Source organism: Rhinatrema bivittatum, chromosome 6 (genome assembly GCF_901001135.1).
Source record: "Rhinatrema bivittatum chromosome 6, aRhiBiv1.1, whole genome shotgun sequence".
Classification (NCBI taxonomy): Eukaryota; Metazoa; Chordata; class Amphibia; order Gymnophiona; family Rhinatrematidae; genus Rhinatrema; species Rhinatrema bivittatum.
The window spans coordinates 147771246-147786288 of record NC_042620.1 but is presented as its reverse complement, the minus strand read 5'-3'; the positions used below and the strand labels follow the sequence as shown (position 1 = coordinate 147786288).

Sequence of the window (15043 nt, the reverse complement as noted above, 5' to 3'; positions counted from 1 at the left end):
TCATGTGTGCGTGGGGGGTGCTGAACCCTCCAATGGTATCGGTGGGGACCGCCGAAATTCCTCGGGGTGTCCGGAGGATACAACATCCTCTGCACAGGACTGCTTTGGGGAAGGCACGAACGACGTCGGTGCCTTCCCGTGGTCCGAGTCTTCGAGGAGGAAGACCGGTGTCGGTGCTTCCTGGACTTTTCCCAGTGCTCACCTCGGTCCTTCCCTGGAACCGATGTCGATGGAGAGGAACCCGATCTGGAACAAGAGGATATCAACTTTGGTCCCCTGCCCCTGCTTCTGGACTGATATTGGAGGAGACACCGAGGGGGTCGTGGCCGAGTCTCCGTTACCCTGAAGCATTGAAGTCCCGGACGCCAATGTTGATGGTTCTGATTTTTTAGCGCCAAACAGTTTCTCCATTTTGTCCATGTCCACTCGACGACCCTTGGGGGTCATTTGGGCATAAAGGTCACAGTCACAGACATCATGCAATACCCCCAGGCACAGAACACAGACCTCGTGGGGGTCTGTGATGGACATGGTCCAGGGGCACTGGGGGAAGTGGCGGAAGCTGGATGACGCCATGAAAAAAAGAACATGGTGCGTGGTCGATGCCTGGTGGCCACCAGGAGGTGACACCGTCGGTAATCGATCGCAAAGTACCATGAAAACTTACCGATACCATGAGAAAAGACCCGAAAACACACAGAGGGACTCGATGGGACTCGGGAAGGAAGAAAAACGTTATTTTCCACAGCAAAAAAAGCACATGCTCCATAGCCACGAGGCTTCAGCTTCACGGAAAAAGAGAGACTGAAGAGGGACTCCGTGTGGATGGTGGCATCCTGGACATGCTCAGTGTGTTTTCTGTGCCAGGCTCCATCTGTCACCCATGTGTGAGGACTACCATCCTGCTTTTCTTGGATAACGAAGGCAACTCTCACCCTATGACAAGTTTGTCGCGGCTACCTTGCAATTAAATCTGGAAAGCATCTTATCTTGTAAATGAGTGACTTTTTCAAATTTAAGGTAGAGATCAATTTAAACACTAGTGATATCAACTTGCATTCTTCAAAACTCCTAGGACCATCAATCAATTCAACAATCATAAATATCAATATTTGTAATGCTATTCCAATACACAGATTAAAATAAACCAGCTTTACAAGGAGTACTGTTTCATCTTTGCAACTTCTCAGCATACTATTTAATTTTGTGGAAAAACACATTTAGATTGTGCTTTGAAAATACTGAAAATATTTGGTATGATATACTTTAAGAAAATGTGTTTATACATCAATTTTTCATGCTGTTATTAGAATAAATAATAACAGTTCAATTTTGATTATTTTGTGCAATTACTTTAGACCAACTAAGCAAACCTTCTAGTAAACTTGACTGTAAAACTTAAGGCCCTTCAAATATCCTGCAAAACAGAGCAGTCTCTGTTCCCAGAGGGAAGCCATCTGGACTTGTTTATTTGTGTTTTCAGTTCTGAAATGGAGCTTCTCAGAGAGAAAAACATAGCCAGGACAAATGTACCCTGTGAAAGAATCTGTCTATGGAGAAAAATGTCAGGGTTATTGTAATCACTATATTATAGCCTATTTAGCCACCTCAATGTAATTGGGAAAGTAGATTCAAAAGGTTCATGTGAAGATTTATCTAAGATTTCTAGAAAAGTATGTATGAAAATATTCTGCTTTTTATAGCCATACTTTCTTATATATTGTGACTAGAAGTTGAGATTCTTGCGTTCTTTTGAAATAACTGATGACTTCTTGAAGTCATTTAACACCATCCCGCATAAGAGATTTTTTTTTCAGTTTTATAAACTAGGAACAGCTGTCTTTTTACAATAAAAAAAACTGAAGCAGCAACTATTTTTATTAGCCTAAGAAACAGACTTTACTATTTTTATTCTGATTTTTCAGAATAGTTGGTTAGTATATTTACCAGCAGGAAAAAATGTACTGAAATTGTTTCTTTTACAAGCAGAAAAAAATCAAATGCAGCCCCTTACATTGTTATTGTAAGAACACAGTTTAAAAGAGATAATAGTAAAAAAAAATTACCTTCCAAAGTAAAATCCAGCAATAAATATTCATAAGTAGAATCTGTCTTTGTTTCCACTTGTGGTCTTTTTAAAGTTGAAAAGATTTTTCCAGGGCTGCTGTCATCTGGGTCTTCTAACTTTCTCAGTCCGCACCCCATGGCAAGATTTGCAAGAAGTTAAATTGCTGGAAAAGGGGGAGAGCAACAAAATCTGTTGCTCTGAGATTAAATTTAAAACACAAACAATGGCTCCTTCAAAGCTCAGGTCTGATTCTGTTCACATTTTGCCATTAAGTCCAAAGTTTTAAACCTTTCCGTTTCAGAGCTCTAAAATCTTGAGGATATTTTCTATCCATTTTTACATACATGCATTAAACTAATTTGTAACAGCATGCTCAGAAATAGTGGACGTAAGTCATCACAGAAACATAGAAACTGCAGCAACTTAGTAAAGATCTTTCATGCCACGTCAATCTACAGCCAGCCCCCTATTGCTTTTGGTTGCAGTAAGCACCAATGGTGCTTTGTCAAACCACCCTCCACCCCTTTTGGCTCGATGATAATGTTGATTAAAAAATCAAATACAAATGCAAATGTGAAATCTAAATGTACTTACCTGAAACTAGAAAATATACTTTGATACAGTGACAAAGCGCCTAAGTAAAAGATTAAAAATAAAAAGGCAAGGCAAGCAGCACAAAAAGAAGAAAGAGAATCTCTGCCTGCTTGGAGATGAAAATCATTTCCAGAAAGGAAGTTAGAACTCCAAGAGGAAACTGCTTCTAGTTTCTCAAAGGGCTGGAAGTAAATGCAGAGAAGTTTAGTCACTAGTTTTGATTTCAGTGTGTAGTCTCTACTTCCTTTCCAAATTAAGCTTCTATTCCAAGTTAAAAAAGCACTCATAAACATGTGAATGAAATGTTTAATAATGATAGCAAATAGAAACCAACAAAACAAAATAAAAATCCTCCCACAAAACAGTAGTAATAACACTGAATATATTTACATAGAGAGGAAACAGCCCATATAGTCTGATATCTGCAGACTTTAGCCAGAATTTTCAAAGCAGATATATGTGCATAAATCTGTTTTGAAAATTCATAGGTGTGCACAGAAACTCCATTGCGTACATGAACAAAGTTACACCTGCTCTCGAGGTGCATGTGGATAAACTTTGTGCATGTGGATTTACATGCTGTTTTCAAAGAGCCATTTAAACATATAGAACTGGGTTTTATGCATGTAAGTGCCTTTAAAAAGAGCCCCCTTATTACCTTTATCAAAATGCATTTTAAACCAAATTAGAAAGACAATTTGAAATTGTAATTAAGGAAAAATACCTTAAATTTTAAAAGGAAAATACATATATTTTCATATTTCAGTTTTAGATGTTAATTCTAGATTACTTGATTCGTATACAGGTATGGGTTTAATAGCTGAAAATATTTGCAAAAAATAAAGGGGTGGGAAAGTCAGAGAAACACATTAGACAGCACAGAATTCCACATTCCTGCTTGAAGGATGTGGATGTTCTTTTCAACATAAAATCATAGGTTGGATATATGATGATGGGTACATGCTTATATTCCCTGGATTAACAGTTTTCAAATTGAGAAGCAAGGCGACTGTTATGAATGTTGTGGGAGTTGGATACAGCAGACACTTCCTTTGAAGTTACATGTTTCATGAAATCTCATGCATGCTGCCGAAGGAGGCATCATTAACAATCAAGGAGCTGCTGCTGCAGCTAGATTGGTTGACCACCAAAATCCCAAAGATCAAAAAGATACTTCAGCAGTAGTCAGCATAACCTTTTTTATTGATTACTAAGAAATGGCTATAGCCCACTAGAGTCGCTGCAAATCACCAGGAGCAGTTATGGCCTAATGAAGCAATGTCACCTGTCACCAGAAGAAGAGGAAGCCGCTGCTGGTGGAGTCAATCCTATTATCTATCTTGCCAAGCTGACGAAGTAAGCAGAAGTATGCTGGTAAAAGACAAGGATGAAGGAAGTAAGCAAATAATAGGCATGGAAGACAGATAAGCATGGGCTCTTGCAGAGCAGAAAGGATTGAGGGCATGATTTAAAATGTTGGATAAACTGCTCTAGATCATCCACTAAGTTTAAAAAAATCAAGATTTTTTTTCAAAGTCCTCAAAATAGTTCAAGACATCTTCTTTGTACAGTGAGTTTACATACTGGTGTGAGCTTCTAATTGTTTCTTATTTTAAAACATTTTCTGTGCTTGTTTCAGCAACACACTTTAGACAGTGTGAAAAGTAAGCTCAGTCTTTAGTTTTTTCTCAAATGAAAGGAGCATACCTATCTCAGCAAAATATGTCCTTTAAATTGTTAACTAACACTCCACATTTTGTAAAGTATATGCATGTTAATATGTAAGATAAAGGGCCTGATTTAAGTTTCAAATAAAAAAAATTGCAAAAAAACCTGAAACTCAGTTTGCATAGACTATTTTGAAAAGAAAATATCTTCTGTTCAAACATTTAGGGCAATATTCAGCTGTGGGGAGTCTGGCTATATAAGCAAGTTAAACTTATCTGGCTAATTTAAACTAGGTATTCAGTGGCATGGGTGTACTGCTTAACATACCAAGCAATCTTAGAGTTAGCAACATATGTTTATCCAGCTAACTTCAGGACTGCTTTGACAGTGTCCTAAAGTAATCCAAAATTGACAAGAGGCAAGCGGCACCTTAAAGACTAACCAATTTATTGAGGCATGAGTTTTCGAGGACAGAGTCCACTTCGTCAGATGCATTTTAGGGCCTCCTTTAATAAGCATTTTTCCCATAGACACAGAATGGGAGAAAAGCCTTAGGAAATTAGGCTCTTAGTTGGATAATGTGAAATATTTGTATTATCCGGCTAAGTTATATGGATAGCTCCTCTTTGCCTGGAATGCCCCCAGCCCAACCCTGACTTATCCAGCTAAGTACTTAGCCAGGTAAATGGATAGGAATTTCAAAAACCCTTTGAATATGGACCTCTTAATTTCCATCACCTTGACGTGGAAGAAGTTAACAAGAAAAATTTCTGTAATGAGCTCTGTGGGGCTTGTAGATACAAAAGTGATGAATTTAAGAAATGAACAAAAGTTTCACAGCTGCCAGAAGAGTTTGTTAGCATGATTTCTGCTACACAATTCAATTTTTTCCCTTCTAGAAGTTGAAAGAAATGGTAAAATTACTTCTTACCTAAAAAATAATTTTCCTTGAAAAAGTCAGACCAGTCCAGACGAGTGGGTTATGCTCATGACCAGCAGATGAAGACAGAGATCAATAGGCCTGCTGATGTACTCCTTATATGCATCTGTGCAGACAGCAGCCTGCCAGTATTTCTGTACAAGTCAAACTGTGGACAACTTTAAGTCAACCTAATCAATCATATATTTTACCTTCTTCTATAATGTTGTTTTTAATCTTCTGGCCTCCCAGGAAACTAAGGCCAGAATATACATGATATACCAGTAACACTCACCTGAAGAGGAACCCATAAAGTGACCATCTTTGGTTTCTTACCTTCTCACTTTTCATCTATAGAGAAAAGACGTGCAACATGGCAGCTTAGGGAGGATCTTGGGACTAGTCTGACTGTATGCAAGGAAATGGAATTATCAGTTAAGAAGTAATTTTGCTTTTCTCTTCATCCAGTCAGACCAGTCCAGATGAGTGGGATGTACCCAAGCTACTCCCTAATAAGGCAGAACACTGCCTAGCCCCTCGCAGAATTGCAAAGGCAAAAGAAATCTCCTCTCTACTCTGATAGCCATGCAATGATGCTCAGGTGTGCAAGAAGACCAAGACACTGCCATCAAATCTCCAAGGAGATACCAATCACAGTTCTGCCCCAGAGGCAGCCTGAACTCCTGTGGGATGAGCTTGCACCTGTTTAGGCAAGGGAAACTCTGAATCCACACAGGCTGCGGAAAGAAATTTTCAATTCTATGCACCAGAGTACCCTTCATGAATGCCTCCCATTTGTGGACTCCACAATACAGCACAAAACATGATTCAATTACCGGACACCCTCATGACCTTGAGATATCCCAAAAGAAGCTTTCTGACATCCAAGGCTCAGAGAATACCATCATTCTCCCTATCCTTTTCTTCTCTGCACGATCTCCAGGAAATCAACTGACCCAAATGAAAACCAAAACCACTCTGGATAAAAAGGATGGACCTATACAAACCTGGACTATGTCCTTCACAATTAACAGGATGGCTCTCTGTATAAGAGGGCTTGCAATTCTGAAATCATTCGAACAGAATAATTAGCGACTAAGAGACTGATGGCAAGGTAAGTAACCTGAGAAAATAAACGAGAACTGAGATCCCACTAAGAAGAACAACTCCAATTCAGGGCCCAAGACAGCAATGGAACCCGAAGTGGAGGCCTAACATGTTTAACACCCCTCATAAATGTGAGACATCTAATAACGACACCTCCTACAGTACGAAGAGAAACCTCCACTTTTGAGGTAGTAGGAGCCAAACCTCAATGAAAGCCCACTTAGTCAAGGATCAGTAGGATGAAGCATTCTCAAAAGCGCAATAAACACCCAATACAGCAATCCTCAAACAACATTTAGGTCACGGGAAAGTGTGAAGGGTGGTGTGGGTGTGAACCCTTTGTGCTGCGGCATAGTTGACACAGCCTCATAGGCAAACCTACGAAACCTATGCCAGCAGCTAGCGAACGTGCCCTGTACTGGAACACACTGGAGCTTCAACTATACCAGCCGTGACCCCCACAGGTTGAGCCCTTAGGTTCTGGTGGCTAGCATATCTTAGGCGGTTCCCTAGGGAAGTGGCTAGAGCAAGAGTCCAATGGCACGCCAGGGTCAGGGCAGACAGCAGATTAATGGAGTTGGAGATGGGCCAAGATTGGGGCAGATGGCAGACAAGGTCAGGTCCAGGCATCGTGGTCAGGTCCAGGCAAGAGATTAGATCCAGAAGTCAGGCCAAGGGTGGACAAAGACACATGGAAGACACTGGATGAGACGGGCAATACAAGGCAAGGCTGGACAAGAAAGATCGGACAATACAAGGCTGGAGAAACAAGGCTGCCTGAGGCAAGGCTGGCTGAGGGAAAGCTGGAGAGGCAAGGCAGAACAAAGAATCAGGAACGCAGGACACAGGAACCAGGAACTCAAAGGCAACCCGCACTGCTAAGGGGGGAGATCATTGCTGAGGTAGGGTAGTACTGTGAATCTTTTGTCTAAGTAGACCAGTCAGCCTGACGTCATCAAAGTGCATCTCTCAGTTTTTCCCACTATGAGGCCAATATATTGTACATAGATGCACGAGTGCGTGCCTAAGGGATAGTAGTGGGAGTGGTTGCGTCTCGGGCCTTGACGGGCGGCATTTGGTGCAGAAGTCATGTGCTGACCATGGAACGCATCTGGCAACATCAGGGGTGAGTGAGACAGCTCATGGGGCCCTCCCATGAGCCGCTGAATGTAATAGTACCCACCTCCAAAGTCCCCTCCTCAGTCTTCTGGGTTTGGGTTTCCTGGGGAATCTCTGGTGGAACTTGTGTACTAGTTTAGGGGTTTGGAGGTTGGCTCCCAAGAATTCTCCTCAGGTCCATAATTTTTCCATGAGATTAAATACTGTAATTGATTCTGGACCCTCCGGGAATCGAAGATCTCCTGGACTCACTAGTGTGTCCTCTTCGATGGCCTGGAGAGGTGGTTGGCCCGGCCAAGAGAGAATTGCAGGTTTTAACTGAGATACGTGGAAGATATCATGGATGCACAGAGATAGAGGTAATTTGAGTTTGTAGGCTACTGGACCGAGTTGTCATTCAATGGGGAACTGCGGAGCAAATTTCAATTAGGGCATTTTCAACCGCAGGCTTTTAATGCTTTCCTGGGCAAAGCTGAAGGGCTGGGCAATGTTTCTTGTCTGCTTATTTTTTAAGCCACTCTGCTGCTTGCTCTAGGAAGCGGTGTGTCTTCTGCCAAACTTCCTGGAGTTCATGCCCAGTTAGGTTAGCTACTGGGCAAGTGACTGAAATCAGAACAGGTCTTGGTGTACTCGGCTGACATCTGAACACTATATAAAAGGACGATGAGCCAGTGGATCTGTTTATATGGTTATTATGGCAGAAGGGAGGCCCAATTAACCTGCCGATGGTTCACATAGGCTCATAAAAAGGCCTTGAGACTCTGATTTACTTGCTCAGTTTGTTCATTGCTCTGGAGGTGGTAAGCTGAAGTGAAATTCAACATTTATTTATTTATTTATTTAAAATATTTCTATACCGGACTTCATGAATGGGATTCATATCAGGCCGGTTTACATGGAACAAGGGATAAACCAAAGTAAGCAAAACAAGAAGGCCAAAACTAGCAAAGTTACAATATAACAGGGGGATTAAACTTGGGAGCTATAGTAGCTAGGAATAAGAGAGATAGAAATTAACTACATATAAATCATATAAGATAGGTTATGAAATTAGTAAACATTCAGTTCCTTGATCTGAGTCTGACGAATTATTTTGAGTTAGGGGAAGGCTTGGAGGAAAAGCCACGTCTTAAGTTTTCTTCGAAAGGTGAGGAGGCAGGATTCCAGTCTTAGGTCAGTCGGTAGTTTGTTCCAAAGGACTGGGCCTGCTGTGGAGAATGAACGTTCTTTGGTGGATGTTAGACGTGTGGATTTGGTAGGTGGGACTTGAAGCATTCCTTTATATGCCTCTCTGATGGGCCTTTCTGAAGCATGGTGTTTGAATGGGGTCTGAAGGTCTAGGGTGAGCTGTTTGTGGATGGTTTTGTGGATTATGGTGAGTGCTTTATGTAGAATTCTGTATTTTATTGGTAGCCAGTGTAGGTTTCGGAGGATGGGGGTAATGTGAGCACTTCGGTTAGTGTTGGTTAAGATTCTGGCTGCTGCATTCTGGAGCATTTGTAGAGGTTTTGTTGCTGAGATGGGGAGCCCCAGGAGTAAAGCATTACAGTAGTCCGTTTTCGAAAATAGCGTAGATTGAAGGACGGTTCTGAAGTCCTGGAAGTGGAGAAGTGGTTTAATTCTTTTTAAAACATGAAGCTTATAGAAGCAGTCCTTGGTGATATTATTGATTGATTTCTTTAAATTCAGATGATTGTCTAGTATGACTCCTAAATCTCTTGTTTGAGAAATCTGTGTGTCAGGAGCTGTAAAATCAGTGTTGGTCGAGTGTTCAGGGGAGATGAGAAGGATTTCCGTCTTGGATGCGTTGAGAACCAAATTCAGGCTGGAGAGGAGACTTTTTATGGATTTCAGGCAATTTTCCCAGTAGTCAAGTGTTTTTGGCAGGGTTTCTTTTATGGGGATCAATATCTGAACATCATCTGCATAGAGGTAGTGTGTTAATTTTAGGTTAGTGAGCAGTTGGCAGAGGAGTAGTAAGTAGATATTGAAAAGGGTTGGAGATAATGAAGAGCCGTGTGGAACGCCTAGCGTTGATTTATAGCTTGGTGATTCTTTGTTGTTGACTCTAACCTTGTAGCTTCTATTGTTGAGGAAAGAGTTAAGCCATCTGAGGGCGAGACCCGCGATTCCAATTTCTGAAAGACGGTTTAGCAGGATGGCATGGTTTACCGTATCGAAGGCCGCCGAGATATCTAGGAGGACCAGTAGGTATGATAGCCCTTTGTCAAGACCCCAAGAGGATGTGGTCTGATAGGGAGATGAGAAGGGTTTTTCTGTGCTGGCGGATTTTCGGAAACCATACTGTGAAGGGTAAAGTATTTTTATTTTCCTCAAGGTAGTCAAGAGTTGTGTGTTAACAACTTTCTCTGTGAGCTTCGCTAGAAACGGAAGGTTAGATATGGGTCTGAAATTGGAGAGTTCTTTTGTGTCCAGATTGGGTTTCTTCAAGAGGGGTTTGAGAGATGCTGTTTTTAGTTCATCAGGGTAGATTCCTTGGGCTAGGGAACAGTTTATGATGTTGGTGAGAGATCTGGAGATGGTGCTGGGGTATGAGAAGCAGAAGTTTAGTTGGGATGTGGTCTGTCGGATGGATGGAGGGTTTCATTTCTTGAGGGCTGATTCTATCTCCATGGTGGTAGTTGGGTTCGAAGGAGTCAAGGATGTCTCTAGGACGATGGGTGGGATTACGAGTTGAAGGCTGAGGTTATTGTGTTAGTGGGGAGTAGTGCCAGTGTGTTTGCAATTTTATCCTGAAAGAAGAGTGCAAGATCATTAGCTTTTGATTGAGCCTGTTCATCAGGGATGGTGGGGGCAGAGGGTTTTGTGAGTTGGGATACGAAGGAAAACAGAGCCTTGGCATCATATTGTATATCGTGGATTCTGCTTGCGTAGAATTCCTTTTTTGTCTGTGGCAGAGAAGTCTTGTAGAGATGGAGGGTGTGTTTGTAATCTGATAGTGTTGTGGTGTTGGGGTTTTTACGCCATGTGCCTTCTTTATGTCTGAGGTCTAGCTTCATTCGTTTAAGTTCTGGGGAGAACCAGGGTGTTTCGTTTTTTGTGACCAATTGATGGTTTTTGTCATTTTGGGCAGAGTTTGTTGGCTATTGTTTCCGTGATACTGTTCCAAGAGAGAAGTGCAGAGTTCAAATTAGGGAGATCTTTAGTTAGATGTTCACTGAGAGTGTCGGAGGGGCATAGTTTCCGGAAGTGAATGGTAGAGTGAGGTTGAGTTTTAGCAGGATTTACCTTGGTAGCGAGAGTAGTTGATATCAGGGAGTGGTCTGACCAGGGTACAGGGGTGCAGTCTGGTGCATTCTTGTGAGACAGGTTTGAGTTAATGAAAATGAGATCAAGCGTGTGTCCTGCTTTGTGGGTAGGTTTATTGATGATTTGTTCAAAACCCATTGCTCTGAGAGTGGAGAGGAAGGTTTCGCAGATAGGAGAGAGTGGCGAGGCGTCGACATGAAGACTGAAATCCCCCAATATCATAGCCGGTAAGTCTGTATTAATGTATTTGGCGATAGTTTCTATGAGCGGGGAGGCTTCAGTGTCCAGTATTCCTGGTGGGGCGTAAACCAGAAGAATTTGGATGTGTTTTGACTTGAATAAACCTAGTTCCAGTTTTTTTGAGGAAGACTTGACTGGTTGCTGTGTGAGATGGAGTTCCTTCTTGGTAGCTAGTAGAAGCCCTCCTCCTCTTTTTTTGAGTCTTGGGATTGAGAAGAAGTCGTAGAGGTGTATCGGTAGTTGGTTTATCAGGGGAGTGTCGGAACTTTTTAACCAGGTTTCTGTGATGGCACAGACGTCTGGTTTGGAGTCTAGCAGATAGTCATTGAGGATGTGGGTTTTCTTTGTGAGGGATTGGGCGTTGAAAAGTGTCAGAGAAAATAATGTGAATCCTAATAGCTGGGTGAGAGGTGAAATCATGATAGGGATGAGTGATCTCTAAGTGTGGCTCAAGGGTCGTAGTAGAGGTCTCAAGTTATGAGAGAGGTGATGGTGAATAATGGGGATGGGGTAGGTTAGCATATTGACTCCGTAGATTGACTCCACAGATGATGTAGGAAAAGTGAGGTTGTTGTGAGGGTGAGCTGATTGCTGCTTCCGCTGGTTGAGTGCTGGAGGGATGAATGCTGAGAAGGATGATTGCTGCTTCCGCTGGTTGAGTGCTGGAGGGATGAATGCTGAGAAGGATGATTGCTGCTTCCGCTGGTTGAGTGCTGGAGGGATGAGTGCTGAGAAGGATGATTGCTGCTTCCGCTGGTTGAGTGCTGGAGGGATGAATGCTGAGAAGGATGATTGCTGCTTCCGCTGGTTGAGTGCTGGAGGGATGAGTGCTGAGAAGGATGGTTGCTGCTTCCGCTGGTTGAGTGCTGGAGGGATGAAAGCTGAGAAGGATGATTGCTGCTTCCGTTGGGTGAATGCTGGAGGGATGGATGCTGAGAAGGATGATTGCTGTTTCCGCTGAAGGTCATCGAATAAGCATGGGAGTGCACAGATGTGAGGACTGGCGAGGCCAGGTGCATGTAGAGTTGAGAGACCTGGGGTCACAAAGGGGAGCACTAAGGAGCAGGCTCCTTAGATTGCGCGACGCCGTCGAGCTCTAAAATTTAAAGGGCTTCCCTCTGCCCTCTGATTGGCCGGGTGCCTTACAGTGTGTGTGTTTGTCACTCACCGCGAGGATTGCTTGTAGATTTTATATATTTTTTTTTTTCTCTCTTTTTTCTCTTTTTCGCGTCTTTTTTGGAACTGGAACTGGAGTATTTAAAAATACTTCCTGGTGGGAAGTCGGCGCCATTTGCGCTAGGCCTTGCTATGATTGCCGCGGTTGTAGTTGATTCGCGGCAGGTTGGAGTAGATATGATCCGCTGCAGGTTGTTTGTGTTTCTTTGGTTGTGTCTACGTCTTGCAAGGGGGAAGTGGAGTAGCAGGGTGGTAGAGGAAGTTCAGTGCTGTCCGAAGGGGCTGCCCGAAGGGGCGCACAAAGGGGCGGGCCCCTTTGTCGCGCTCCTTCGGCGCGCGGCGCCGGAGCGTCTGTGAAATTTAAAGGGCCTCTGGGCGCTTCCTGATTGGTTGCTGGGGGCAGCCGAGCTAGGCTGTTCCCCAGTAGCTGATTAGAGGCGGAGTTTGACGGCGGCGGCTGCGGCAGGACGGCGGTGTAGGCCATGCGGTCGGGCGTGGACCCACCGAGGGTAAGAGGAGATTTTAAAGGCCTTACCCCGATGGGTCCGTGGCGCCGATCGCGCAGGCCCTCCTCGAGCCGGACACCGCTGGGTGAGAGGATCGCCACGTGGAAGAAGAGAAGGATGGCCGGAGCGTGTGTGAAATTTAAAGGGCCTCTGGGCGCTTCCTGATTGGTTGCTGGGGGCAGCCGAGCTAGGCTGTTCCCCAGTAGCTGATTAGAGGCGGAGTTTGACGGCGGCGGCTGCAGCAGGACGGCGCTGTAGGCCACGCGGTCGGGCGCGGACCCACCGAGGGTAAGAGGAGATTTTAAAGGCCTTACCCCGATGGGTCTGTGGCGCCGATCACGCAGGCCCTCCTCGAGCCAAACACCGCTGGGTGAGAGGATCGCCGCGTGGAAGAAGAGAGGACATAATTCCAAATTTCCTGCATAACCCTTTCCAGAAGCAGGCCGTGAACTGCATACCCCTATCTAAGAGAATGTGAAGAGAGAGTCCACGCAGACGGAAGATATGCTGGTCAAAGAGTTTAGCCAGTTCTGGCGCTGATGAGAGGCTTGGAAGGGGCATGAAATGTGCCATCTTAGAAAATCTATCCACTACCACCTATATTTATTTATTTATTTGTTTGTTTTTATATACAGACATTCACCCAGGGTATCACATTGGTTTACATCATGTACGGTGAGATAGTGTGATTATAGAACACACTATTTTGTATAGAAAACATAGAGTGATTGCATCGAAGTAGGGTTTTTTTTACCTATTGATACATATATATACATATAGTGTGGTTATAGGTCACACTCTCTTATTTTAAGACATAGTGATTACAATGTTATATATAAATATAGAGATAACAACACAGGATAAAAAGTAAGCTATTGGTTATCTTAACTATTACAGCAATAGGTTTAAAAAGATTCTAGTGTTTATAAAGATTGTAATAATTTTTTTTTTTATTTATGAGTTTTTTATATACTGAGGTATAGCAAAAAATGCCTTCACTCAGGTTTACATTTATAACAACCTGTTACCTCTAACGCATTTAAACATCTAACGCATTTAAACAATCTATTTTCTAATGAAAATAGATTAGTGCACGTTATTGAAAATGTTGGCTAAATCAGCTAAATTTTAAAAGATTAAAGAATGCAGGCTGAGGTTCAGTTTTGTGGAGGTTGTTGATGGTGTCATGGTGTTAGCTTTTTGGAATAGCCATGTTTTTAGTGATTTTTTAAAGTTCTGTGATGAAGGTTCTGTTCTGAGATTTTCTAGTAGTTTATTCCATAAAATGGGGCCAGCTATTGAGATTGCTCGTTCTCGGGTTGAGACGAGGTGGGCCGTGAACTGCATGCCCCTATCTAAGAGAATGTGAAGAGAGAGTCCATGCAGACGGAAGATATGCTGGACAAAGAGTTTAGACAGTTCTGGCGCTGATGGGAGGCTTGGAAGGGGTATGAAATGTGCCATCTTAGAAAATCTATCCACTACCATCCATACAGTGGTATTACTGCCAGTGAGGGGGAAGGTCAGTAACAAAGTCAGTGGCCAAGTGGGTCCAGTGTTCCTTAGGAGATGGCAGCACTTGCAACAACTCCAAAGGTCGAGCTTGCACACTTTTATTCATGGCACATGTGGGATAGGACTCTATGAAGTGCTTTATATTGGTCTTCATCTGTGGCCACCAATAGTGCTGCAAGATTAGTTCCAAGGTTTGGGTGATACCTGGGTGACCCACCAAGCGAAAGTCATTAGCCCACCGAAGAACCTTTTGTTGTAGGCACCATGGGGCCTATACAGCAAATGTTGCTTACCTGATGTAACAAGTGTTCTCACAGGACAGCAGGATGTTAATCCTCACAAATGGGTAACATCATCAGGATGGAGCCCAATTACGGAAAACTTCTGTCAAAGTTTCCAGAACTTTGACTGGCCCCTACTGGGCATGCCCAGCATGGCACCAACCCTGCAGCCAGCAGGGGTCCCCCTTCAGTCTTGTTTCAAAGATACAGGCAGTGCCGAAAAATAACAATAAAAAACGAACCCAACACCGCGGTGCGGCGGGCGGGTTTCGTGAGGACTAACATCCTGCTGTCCTGTGAGAACACCTGTTGCATCAGGTAAGCAACATTTGCTTTCTCACAGGACAAGCAGGATGGTAGTCCTCACAAATGGGTGAGTACCGAGCTGAGGATGTCTGAATGTGCACCAAATGTACCCAATGGCATGCAATAGGCACAAGAACTGGGGTGGAATTTGGTGGAGGATATCCGCACCCCACCGGGTGGGCAGAAGGGTGTTGGTACATCAGGTTAGAAAAAGGTTACGCAGGTCAGATTGGCCGAAGATGGAATCCTGTCTTCCGGCTTTGTCCAAGCAGTA

At 43.4% G+C, this 15043-nt stretch overlaps 2 protein-coding genes across 3 annotated transcripts in view; both read right to left on the bottom strand.

The window, feature by feature from the left end:
• Positions 1–2813, bottom strand: part of RFTN2 (raftlin family member 2) — a 527077-nt gene extending 524264 nt beyond the window's left edge. Inside the window, exons 1-2 of one of the 2 annotated variants that reach the window (XM_029606043.1) lie at positions 2663–2813; positions 2067–2231 (exon numbers count right to left, since the gene is read on the bottom strand). In XM_029606043.1, the coding sequence (XP_029461903.1) occupies positions 2067–2205 (139 nt within the window). In that variant the 5' untranslated portion in view covers positions 2206–2231; positions 2663–2813. Of the gene's footprint in view, positions 1–2066; positions 2625–2662 lie in introns of those variants that run through there. The other variant, XM_029606044.1, reaches the window with a different exon arrangement.
• Positions 2814–2982: 169 nt separating this feature from the next.
• The window catches only part of BOLL (boule homolog, RNA binding protein), a 725867-nt gene continuing 713806 nt past the window's right edge, over positions 2983–15043 (bottom strand). The window contains exon 12 of the mRNA XM_029606045.1: positions 2983–4033. Within this exon, the coding sequence (XP_029461905.1) occupies positions 3998–4033 (36 nt within the window). The 3' untranslated portion in view covers positions 2983–3997. The remainder of the gene's footprint in view (positions 4034–15043) is intronic.